The sequence below is a fragment of the Dendropsophus ebraccatus genome, chromosome 10, assembly GCF_027789765.1.
Source record: "Dendropsophus ebraccatus isolate aDenEbr1 chromosome 10, aDenEbr1.pat, whole genome shotgun sequence".
In the NCBI taxonomy this organism is placed as follows: domain Eukaryota; kingdom Metazoa; phylum Chordata; class Amphibia; order Anura; family Hylidae; genus Dendropsophus; species Dendropsophus ebraccatus.
The window spans coordinates 81,047,899-81,060,208 of record NC_091463.1 but is presented as its reverse complement, the minus strand read 5'-3'; the positions used below and the strand labels follow the sequence as shown (position 1 = coordinate 81,060,208).

Genomic DNA, 12,310 nt, shown 5'->3' with positions numbered 1-12,310 from the left:
TACAGATTTGCCGCTATGGCTGCGGTACCGTCTCCACGTGCAGCCTCTCCACGCCGGTAACACAATGTAGCCACACACAGTGGTCCCGGCCCTCCCCCCTCTCCTCCTCCATTCCCTCCACACACTGGTCAGCAGCTGCGGGAGAACAGGAACCAGGTCAGGACTGGGGATAGGAAGTAGACGCGTCGGGGCAGCGGAGCGTTGTGCGCATGCGCAGTGCGGCCGCTCTTGCCCCCCTCGTACAGTATGTTTTTTCCTCCCGCACTACATGACCCATGATCCTCAGCGAGTTGCAGCAGCTGTTTTTGTTGTGATCGTGAAGTTTAAGTGGTGTGGACGGGCAAGGTCTCCGGTGCTGGGATCGGTGATGATCGGTAGATGTGAGTGCTGCTTCTCTGTGTATGGCTGTATATGGGGACGGACACTGATGGCTGGCACTGCAGCCCATGTCACCTTAGACCTATAGGGGGAGACTTGTGGCCATTGGCTGGCCATTACTTTCCTGCATTTATTACTGTGTAGATGGTATTAACCCTATAGTGCTGAGAAAGTATATTGGGGTCCTTTATAATTTCATATACGTCAACTTAGCATAATGGCATTGAGAATGCTGTTCGTACTGACCGCCATATTGCCCAGGCTCCTCCCCCTATGGCGTCTCACCGCAGGTTAGTCGCTGCCCCCCCATTCATCATATCACTGTACCGCCTGCTATAGTGCGAGGTGCTGTTCGGATCACGTATGGGATATTCATATATACTGCCTTGTCAGCTAGATATATATATATATATATATATATATATATATATATATATATATATATATACACGTTTAGGTGCCAAATTTAAAAAACCTATACATGATTTTCCTCCGTTAGTGCACCCATAGCTTCCCTGGCCCCCTCTATTCTCTGTACACGTCCAGCGATGACAGTAGTCACATGATCAAGGACTACAGGCGCTACGGAATTTGTTGGCGCTATACAAATATATTATTACAGGAGGTCGCGTGGAAATAGCCAAAGTTTCCCAATGTAGTCCCAATATTTGTGCATCAAAATAGTCATACAGGTAACGCAACTCGGTCCACTCTGAATCATACTGATTGACATCTTTTTTTAAGGGGTTGGCCTGAAATGCGTCGCGCAGCTATTGGGGGAGGAAATGGCGCCAGACCTGGAAGTGTTATGCACTTTACTCACCTGATCCGTGTCAACCCTTGACCCCCGCCCCCCCTCTGCCGCGTCATCAGCTGTTCAACCGTGATTGGCTGAGCATAACTGTGCTCAGCCAATCGCGGCTGAGTACAGTTATGACGCGGCAGAGGGGGGGCGGGTACGAGGGACAGATGGAGCGGTTCGGCCAGCCGCCTGAAGACGACATCATTGTCTCAAGATGGCGGACGAGGGTCAACACGGATCAGGTGCATCACACTTCCGGGTCTGGCGTGCGTGGGGGGAAACACGGGGAAGGGGGCCATTCACACATAACATACATTACAAAGTTGTATAAATTTGTAGTGTGTGTTATTTTGTGAATAATTGTTTAGCGCCGCACTACCCCTTTAACTTCAGCATGCTTGAGTTGCGCTCATCTCTAGTGGAAACCAAGTCTATGAAATATTGTCAGGCATATTGTAATAACCAATTCGACTCCATAGCTGAAACCCTACAGGTGGTTCTTCTGTCTGGATTGCATGTAACTTTAGAGACTTTGATTGGCCCAGGCCGTGAAATGTAGATTTATGGATTTGTTTATTTCTTTTGGCCATGGACACCTTTCAGTATATTTTCTGAAGGGTGTCAGTGCTATAGAAATGAGCTGGAAAATACATAGATGTCCTACTTCTTACTAGATTTTCAGCATGGATGAGCCCATAGAGAGAGTACATTTTTGAATCAGGAAATACGGATGCATTACAGACTGCGGTCAGGATATATTGAATACTACAGATCCTTATTGCAGACAGTAAAAAAAAAGAAGAAAAAAAAAGCATGCAGTCATGTGCGTATGGTCTTATAACAGGGAGATCACTGGATGTTCAGGGCAGTGATGACCATAATAATTGATCAGTGAATAATAGAAATGATTGGCTGCATGGGTAACGCCATGGATGATACAGGCTGCTACTTACCAGCTGCCCTCCACTCATTGAGAAGGGGTACTAAGCTAGAAATGCATTGACGTGCTATATAAAAGATTGTACACAGGGCAAGTCCTGATGTAACAGGGAGACTAATTGTGTATATGCAGCAATCCCTACTCTAAAGGTCCCCATACACTTTATACTTTTGTCGGCACAGGTTAATCCTTGAGTACAAATCTGCTGACTCTCCATTGACAGATGATGTTGCTGGAAATGGGGATCAGACAGATGGAAAAGCACTGCCTGACCCCTTGTTCTCAGAGAAATAAGCCAGAGAAAATACAGGAACACTTGGCCTTCCTGTGGATAGGAGAGAGAATTGTCGGCTGGACAATCATTTGGCCAACAGCTATTGAATGTGCGTGACCGCCTTAAGAAAGGGACCAGAACCCCTCCCCTTTGTAGGAGGTCCGGCGATTGGACCTTTCACCAATTGTGTTTTATAGTCTATTAGTAGGACTCATGGATATAGCTGTATTTAGCCCCTTTTTACACAGTTCGACAAATCGTATGAAAGGAGCACTGATCAGTGAGAGCAGCGTTCGTGTGCAGAGCCTTTACAAGGATCAATCAATTGAACGGCCTACTAGCGTCAACATAGACGGCTGAAATCATTACTAGTCAGCTGCACATCTTCCGCTGCCGATGAGACTGTGCGGCTGACTAGTAATGATTTCAGCGTCAGCATAAAAGATACAATCAGCTGATGAACTAACGTTGTCTTGTTTTCCGGACCGTTTCCATTGCTCAGTTACCATCAGTGATCATTCTGCCTGTCACTAATCAGCCCTTACTGTTCTTCCTAGCCTATTGGCCGTCTCTTGCTTCTGTATTGCTACATTTACATCCAGAGGGGCTCAGGGTTTTTCATATGTAACACATAGTAGCATGTTCTATGATATACTTCTATTGCTTCTATAGTGTTGACATGTTCTGCAGGACGTAGTACAGAGCCCTGTTCCCTCTTAGACGCACTGTTTCTAGAAAAAGAGATCTTGAACATGCATCACCACTAAGGGTCGTATGAGAAGGCCCAATGTCTCCTGTAAATGAATACTGATCTGCTAGATCGGCGCTTGCTTACATAGCCCATTACACGGCTCCATAATTGTTTAGCAAGAGCTGCATGGACATCGCATTGTCCATGCTTCCTTAGGCTACGATTACACAGAACGATAATGGGCCGAATCGGCCCTATCCGGTCGATTATCGTTCCGTGTAATAAACACAACGATCAGCTGATCGTTGATATAGGTTTGGACCTATAATTGCCGCGCACCGCTATTACACGTAGCAATGCGCGGCTGACGATTTGCAAAGTGCATACATTACCTATCCATGGTCCAGGGCTCTTCTTGCGCTCAGCTTGTTCCCAGGTCCTGCGCTGCAGCTTCAGAGTGGCCTGTCTTAGCTGACCGGCCACTCAGCCAATCACTGGCCGGGACCGCCACGGCCAGTGATTGGCTGAGCGGCCTGTCAGCTAAGACAGGCCGCTCTAAAGCTACAGTGCGCGGGACCTGCGGAGAAGCAGACCACAAAAGGAGCCCTGGACCATGGATATGTAATGTATGCAGTTTAAAGCGACTCTGTACCAACAATCTGATCCCCCCCAAAACCGCTTGTATCTTCAGATAGCTGCTTTTAATCCAAGATCTGTCCTGGGGTCTGTTTGGCAGGTGATGCAGTTATTGTGCTAAAAAACAACTTTTAAACTGGCAGCCCCATGCCCAACGGGACTATCTGTGCCCTAACTTTGCACCACCCCTCTGTCCCTCCTTCCCACCCTCTTCATCATTAGGAATGCCACTGGAACATTTTCTCCATGCTGAACATTTGTACAGGTGTCTTAACCATCCAGCCCATGTGCCGGGCTGACACAGGTGGGGAATAGTAGGCAATCTGCCTGGACCATTCCTAATGATAAGGAGGGCGGGAAGGAGGGACTGAGAGGTTGTGCCAGCCTAATGCATACACAATCTAGGCCACTCCCATTGGACACAGGGCTGCAAGTTTAAAAGTTGTTTTTTAGCACAGTAACTGCATCACCTGCCAAACGGACCCCAGGACAGATCTTGGATTAAAAGCAGCTATCTGAAGGTACAAGAGGTTGTTTTTTTTTTGGGGGGGGGGGGTCAGATTGCTGGTACAGAGTCGCTTTATCGGGGCGTGTAATAGGCCCAGTAGACGAGCACCGATCTAGTAGATTGGCGCTCGTTTACAGTTATTATCAAGCCCCCATTGAGATGTGTAATAGTACCCTTAGGCCTTGTTCACAGAGTGCATTTTTCATTAAACAACACCTGTTGTTGCAGGTTTTCAATAATGGCCGATGTTTAATGACATCGGCCGATTACATTACAGCCTGTGGAACCACAGCCATAGTGTATACACTCTGTGTACATTACGGCCAGGATTCCATGTGGCCGCACAGAAATCTATCATGTCTATTTTGTGCAGCCGCGATTCAGTGAACAGTGGCCGCACAAAATAGACTGTGCACACAGGCCGCACTTTACATTGTGTGCTATGGCTAATTGAAGTGTGGGCACTCGCAAATATGCCCACATTCCAATTAAGATGAAGTGATGTTCACCCGGCTGTTACTGCAGTATCACCCGGGTGAACATGTCAGACAGCAGCCGTGTCACACAATGGCCGTTGATGGTGCCATTTGTGAACATGGCCTAAAACTTTATCCATTATCTCTCCACGCTCCACGTTATTCTGCCCTCGGCTCATCTGCCTGCTTAATATGCAGATGAGCTGAGATGAGTCCGATCATGGCCATAGAAAAATCACTGGAGCATTGTTTTCCTATGGCCATCGGACTGATGAGCCGACTGCCATATCTCCGTGGCAGGACCGGGAGCGGGAAGCGCAGGAGCCATTGTGTATGCCGGGCCCTGTCCGACAGTGGGTTTGGTTCTTTTGGGGGACACATTAACAGATGATTTTCAGATTTTGACTATGTATATGTGCCTTGAAGGTATAACAAATGGTGTAAACCCAACATAACCATATATTACTACTGTAGTTCCCCACCTCCCTAAGATTGCCTATACCTCTGAGTGTCCATACTAATATATGCATATAAACATGCCAATTTTGTTTGTTTTTTTCCCTACTAGACTGAAGATGCTGCAGTTGTTTATCCGGTGATCACCAAAAGTCTTAATTACAAATGGACATTGATCCCATGAGCGACTTTGTTCCAGTCAACAACACGTTTAATTACAAAAAATATTTGAATCTATCAAAAATGAATGAAAACTCATTTCCAGCACCGATAAACCTCTCATTGCACAAATATCATTGTATTGTTTGTGGTGAGAGCTTTCATAATGAGGCTGCCTATCTATCCCATCAGTTGACGCACACCATAAAAGCGGAGGAGGACTCTCCTACACACGTGAGCGATTTCGACTATTCATCTGAAGGTCTGCCGAAAACCGAACCGGTGCAGTGTTCTGAATGCGGGGATTTTTTTTCATCCCTTTTTCAGCTTCACGTCCACTATAAAACCCACGTTCGAGAGCGACCTTTTGCTTGTTTACAATGTGGGAAGAGTTTTAGCTGGAAGTCGAATCTTAAAAGGCATGTGAAGATTCACATGAAGGAAGACTTTGATTTCACAAGATGCGTTAATGGAGATACATGGGAAGATCTCGAGACCGAAGTCAGACCTTTCCCCTGTTCTGTGTGCGGAAAGAATTATACGTGTATTACGTCACTTAAGAAGCACCAGAAGCTACACTCATCACAGGGGGCCTATGCCTGTCCCGAATGTGGAAAACAGTTCTCCTCCAGCTCCAAGGTCAAGAGTCACCTAAAAACTCATTCTGGTGAGAAACCATTTCAGTGTATGAAATGTGGGAAACGATTTGGCTGGAACTCTAATCTCAAGAGACATCAGAGAGTCCATATTGGAGGCAAAGGATGCAAACCGTTTAATGTACCTTCAAGCTCTAATATGGACACCCAAACTCTCAATGAGTGTGCTGAGCTGTTCACCAAGAACGTCTACTACGTGAGCAATGATGAGATCCACACAGTGGTTAAGCTCTTTCCCTGTTTAGAGTGCGGAAATTATTTCAACAGCTGTATAGAGCTAAAAAAGCACCAACGGGTCCACAAAAAGCAGAAGACCTTTATCTGTAGTGAATGCGGGGTAATGTTCACCTGCAAATTTAAGTTCCGCAGCCATCTGAAGGTTCACACAAAAGAGAAGCCGTTCAGATGTCTCACATGCGGAAGATGTTTCGGGTGGAAATCGAACCTCACAAGGCACCTGAAGGTTCACGTCAATGAAAAGCCTTTGGTCTGTCAGGAATGTGGGAAGAAATTTTTGTCAAGCTCAAACCTCATGAGACATGAGAAAATTCATATAGGACAATGGGCTGTGGCGTGCCCTCAGAACAAGTCCTCCTTGACCAATAGCAAGATTAGTTCTATTGCAGCCAAAATGGTTCAGACAAGGTACAGAGAACTCGCACAGACCGGGCCAGACGGTTGTTTTATGTCCGTTTCTGAGAAGCAACACTATACTCCCCCTCTAGCCAAACCCTACGGATGCATCAAATGCGGTAGAAGATTCTGCCAGTACTTTAATCTTTTCCTTCACAGAAAGAATCATAAAAAGGCAAATCACTTTACATGTTCCGAATGTGGCGAAAGATTTTTAACTAAGAGACATCTTCTTCAACACGAGAGAATTCACAGTGGGGAGTATTTCGTCATTTTATGAGAACATTTTTTTTAAAGTTTCCTTTAGCAAAAGTACATGATGTTCACAATGCTAGAAAAGCTTATGTAGAACTTGTGTTTAAAGACCAAAAACTTGAAATAGATGTTGTGTGTATGCAAGTTTCATGTATTACGTATTGTCGAGATGGTGAATTTGAGGACTTAAGTAGGAGATAGTCGTCTAGCTAGGAAATGTACATCCTGTATCACCAGTAAGAAAGGCGCTCGGAAGTTGAGTTGGGTTTACATTCTCCGTTTTTGCTTAGATCCAACTTGGCCATTAGTTCCATTTTTCACTTGGGTGCAATTACACTATATTAGTGGTGCACCACTTTTTTATGACTCCTCTGCATCTAAAGTATAAAGAAACTTTTCAGATAGCATTGATGGGAAATAATCTGGGACACATGTATGAAATGTTCTTGTGTCTACATAGTACAAAACTTTCACCAAATTCAGTACCCTCTTGCAGCTTTTATGTAACTTGGATGCAAAAATGAAATTTAGGAGCATGCTCACTGTGGCCTATAAAAGCTTACAAGTGTAGCAGAGTACGTAAGAAATATTGCATCTGTGACTAGATCAGTTACGGTCTGGATCCTCCACAAACTTGAGCTTCGCTACGTCTGGCCCATTATGTTTACCTAAATCACAATTCTGACCTATGTCCACAGTGACCCAGTGGAGCACAGGTAAAATTTAAAATAGGATATCTGAGTACAGAAACTGAATACGTTGAGCCTATTGCTTAAAGTGTGCCTCCAGTTATAAAAAAAAAAAATTCTGCAAAAATAGGAAACTTTGTAACATATGACAGGGCCTAAAGCAATCTGTAAATGAGTGCCAGTCTCTGTAACAGGTGCTAGTTTATAAAGTCTTTACAAGGCCATTGGCTCCAGATCCCCTATCACACAGAGAGATATGTGGACTTTTGACAGCAACTGTAATCTGATCTCTCAGTGAAGCTAAAAATTAATTTCCTCCCTGCTTTATATGTACATATCCAGTGATATAAGAACAAGGGATCAATGCAAGAAACATTTTTAATAAATTCTCACTTTATTACATTTTTCAAAAAGGAAAAACAGAGAGGAATACAATTGCCAAAATGGCAATAAATAAAGACGTCAGAGAAGACAACTGTCAGTAGGGGCCAAGGCCCAACCAAAGAAAGAAAGGTGTAGAGGCGGAAAGAGGCGGAGCTGGCTGGCTCAGTCACAGAGAGGTTTTGTACTCAGCGGTGTCCATCAACTGGTCCCAGTAGTACCACGTCCGGAAGAATCAGGCAGAACAGACATATATCTGAGCCGTGAATGTATCTTCTCTTTGTACTATTTACAACTGGAGGTACACTTTAAGGCTGGGTTCACACTACGTATATTTGAGGCTGTATGTTTGAGGCTGTTTAGCAAGCAAAACAAGGAGTGGATTGAAAACACAGAAAGGCTCTGTTCACATAATGTTGTAATTGAGTGGATGGCCGTCATTTAATGGCAAATATTTGCTGTTATTTTAAAACAACGGCTGTTGTATTGAAATAATGGAAGTTATTTACCGTTATATGGCGGCCATCCACTCAATTTTAACATTGTGTGGACAGAGCCTTTCTGTGTTTTCAATCCACTCCTGGTTTTGGTTGCTATGAGGACCTGACATGAGGACCAAATACAGCCTCAAATATACATAGTGTGAACCCAGCCTAAAGGAGTCTTCAGAGTGTTATTCCTATTGCAGGGCCTAGAAAGGGACGGTCGCTTGCATGGCTCATTGTCCGTTACCAGGTAAACAGTATTGGATCTGATTGGAGTGTTTCTGTTAATGGGGTTTCTTATGACCTTATGTTTTTTCATGGTAAATAGTCCTTGGGGTGGTTCACATGTTGCGGTTATATTGTGGTTTTTGCAAAAACTATAATTTGTGATGTATGAATAAACCCCAGGGAACACGGTAAAAAGGTAATCTGTACAATTCTGTACAATGGACTTTTCATGTAACATTTGCGGAGGAGTGGCCTTTCCCAAGTCCATTTACATACTTTACTATAAAATATTACTAACCTATTTTAACTTAAGTCAGTTGTCCTAAATGTTTTTTTTTTTTTCAATACTTCCCAATTAACCTGATATAGGGAAATACATTTAATATTGTAAAGGGTGTCTCAGTAGTATGAAATAAGGCAAAATTAATGGCACTATGGTTGGTGTACATGTTTGAATAGTGCCACCATAATATGCCCCAGATGTATGCCGTTGCATGCCTATATGGTTGCATACATTTACTGTTAAAGGCTATGGATAGCTGTTTTTTTCTGTTTGTTCATTTCCAAATAGCAGCAGGAAGGGGTTTACATCAGCTCAGATTGTTAACAGGGGGAGAGGATCCTTGAAGGGCAGGCAGCTGGAGGGAAAAGAGCAGATACAAGGCAATTTCCAGGGAAGGGAAGAATTCCTTGGGCTGTAGAGAGAAAACAGAGCACCCTCAACAAACTGCAGAGGCTGTAGAAGAAAAACTAAACATTATTTTAATAGTAAAGACTTATGGAGAAAATGTTTTACACCATGATAAGTAAAAAGCAAGAATTTTAAATAGATGATTTTCAAAGGTGTCCATAGCTTTTACGACTCGCATGTTTTTATGTGTTGAAAATCCTAGTTGACTTTGTGTTTCAACACAGTTGAAATAAAAGTATACTAATGTTGTGTATCAGCCAAATGTATATGAAAAAATTACATTGTAGTGACCTACATCAGACACACTGGACATACACTCCCAAAGTAGGCGGCTGGTCAATAGGAAGGATGGAATTTATTAATGTGGCCATGACATTGTTTATCATGTTCTTTATAGAATATACTTATTACGTAGAATCTAAAACTACTTGTTACTACATCTTATTCCTTTAAGATAACATAAGTTTCTTTGTCTTAATCCGGTAATTCTGTCACAAGCTGAAAACTAGACTTAGGGTATGGGCACACTGAGGTCCTCCACGTGTTTTCCTCAGCGTGCACATACCCTCATAATACAGGATCTGACAACCCTGTGTATAAAGATATAGCTCTTAGGCAGTGCATCCCTGATGTTAACCTGTAATCCAGATGGGCACTGGCCTTATCTGGCTATTCGGCCACTCCACATTTCACCCTGTATTATTACTAAGCAGGTATTTGTAGAAGTAAATCATGGCAGAGAACCAGTATTAACTTAGGCTCCTAACATCTCTTTTATGTACTAGGTTGAATGTTGTAAACATTTTGTAGAGTTTTGTTCTTATGTTTTAATAAAAAGACTATTTAGTTGTTTGTATTTAATTGTGTGTAGTTCTCTCATTTTATTTTCCATCATCAAAAACAATTCCAGAAACTTTGGTCAAGAAGAATCATCAATTAGTAGAGAATAATGGAAGAGGTTCTTGTTTATGCCTTATGTCTGTGCTTACCTGTTTGTATGCATGGGTTTTCAGCCATGTTGATTTCTATTTCCACACTGAAATGATTTTCAAATGCTGAATACACTGCTGAGATTCCCACCAATCAGGAGAATGGAAATCTCAGACCAGTATAGCATGGTAATATGTGTGAAATGCCCTTGTGGCTGAGCATTAGAACTGCAGGGTGGTAAATAGTACCCTATTATGGTAAACTCCATATGTATCCAAAACCAATACATTAGTATAGAGGGAATGTATAAGCCTGCAATGTAATGTGAACTTTATGCAAACATTCCTGCCACAGCTCTGTCTTTGCCTATATAGTGCCAACATATTGCATAATGCTGTTCGGGGATTGTGATTGTTTAATATTCCCTATCAGATTCAGGCTATGTTCACACAATGTTTTTTCAGCTCCATTTTGAGTTTAAAATGACAGATGTCATTTCGCTGTCTGGCTGCCCGTCAGTGCAATGACGGTTTTTGGTACATTATTCTAGTTTGGGTAGATTAATAGCCTTTTGGGTGTGTAATTGAAAAGTCAATTGAATTTAATAGTAAAAACTGTGCAGGGACGGTGAAAAAAGAAACTGTGTGAGCAACAAAACATGACGTACCGGTCATGCGTCTGCAAGAGGTGTTCAGAGCGGGGCAGTGCGGCGACCCCGCTGTGATCCCGGGACCGCGACTATTAGCGGGGACGGTCTGATCGCCGTGCCCGCTAATTCAGTAATCGGATGCAGCTGTCAAAGTTGACAGCTGCATTCGAATACTGTATGCAGCACTTCCCTGGTGTCTAAGTGGGGTGGATCGCGTTGTCCCGGAGGAGCGATCCACACATCCTACTGCTGCTGGGTTCTTCGCCAAAATGGCGCTGATCCCAGCTCGGCACTCGGATGCTTTCGGCTGCAGCAGCTGAAAGCATCCGAGTGCCGATCTCATTGATCTTTGCTGTATAAGTATACAGCAAAGATCTCAATGAGAGATCAGTGCACTTATACTAGAAGTCTCCAAGGGGGAATAACCCTAACCCCATGGGGAATAACCCTAACCCCAGGGGGGCTTCTAGTATAAGTGTAAAAAAAAAAGAAGTGTTAGTAAAAAGCCCCCTCCCCTAATAAAAGTTTGAATCACCTCCCTTTCCCATATGTTTTAAATAAAAGTAAATAAATAAACATGTTTGTTATTGCCACGTGCGTAATCGCCCGAACTATTAATTAATCACATTCCTGATCTTGCACGGTAAACGGCGTAAGCGCCCAAAAAAATCCCAAAGTGCAAAATTGCGCATTTTTGGTTGCATCAAATTAAAAAAAAATGTAATAAAAAGCGATCAAAAAGTCGTATATGCGCAATAAAGGTACCAATAGAAAGAACACATCATGGCGCAAAAAATGACACCTCACACAGCCCCATAGACCAAAGGAAAAAAACGCTATAAGCCTGGGAATGGAGCGGTTTTAGGCTGGGTTCACACTACGTATATTTCAGTCAGTATTGTGGTCCTCATATTGCAACCAAAACCAGGAGTGGATTGAAAACACAGAAAGGATCTGTTCACACAATGGTGAAATTGAGTGGATGGCCGCCATATAACAGTAAATAACTGACATTATTTCAATACAACAGCCATTGTTTTAAAATAACAGCAAATATTTGCCATTAAATGGCGTCCATCCACTCAATTTCAACATTGTGTGAACAGAGCCTTTCTGTGTTTTTAATCCACTCCTGGTTTTGGTTGCAATATGAGGACCACAATACTGACTGAAATATACGTAGTGTGAACCCAGCTTAAAGGAACATATATTTGTTAACAATGGTTTGAATATTTTACAGGCCACCAGATAATATATAAGTTATACATGTTATATATCGTTGTAATCGTAACGACTTGAGGAACATATATAACAAGTCAGTTTTACCCCAGGGCGAATGGCGTAAGAACAAATACCCCCCAAATAAAAGAAATTATTTTTTTTGTTCAATTTC

At 43.0% G+C, this 12,310-nt stretch overlaps 1 protein-coding gene across 1 annotated transcript; it reads left to right on the top strand.

Annotated features, from left to right (window-relative positions):
* The first annotated feature begins 230 nt into the window (after positions 1-230).
* On the top strand, positions 231-8,073 carry LOC138803046 (oocyte zinc finger protein XlCOF6-like). The gene is made up of 2 exons (XM_069986872.1): positions 231-380; positions 5,274-8,073. Exon 2 carries the CDS (start codon positions 5,327-5,329, stop codon positions 6,887-6,889), a length of 1,563 nt encoding a protein of 520 aa, XP_069842973.1. The 5' UTR covers positions 231-380; positions 5,274-5,326; the 3' UTR covers positions 6,890-8,073.
* Positions 8,074-12,310: the final 4,237 nt, after the last annotated feature.

What these genes read in the sequence shown, in the direction of transcription:
- LOC138803046 (XM_069986872.1), top strand. Translation starts at nt 5,327, where the DNA reads ATGGACATTGATCCCATGAGCGACTTTGTTCCAGTCAACAACACGTTT.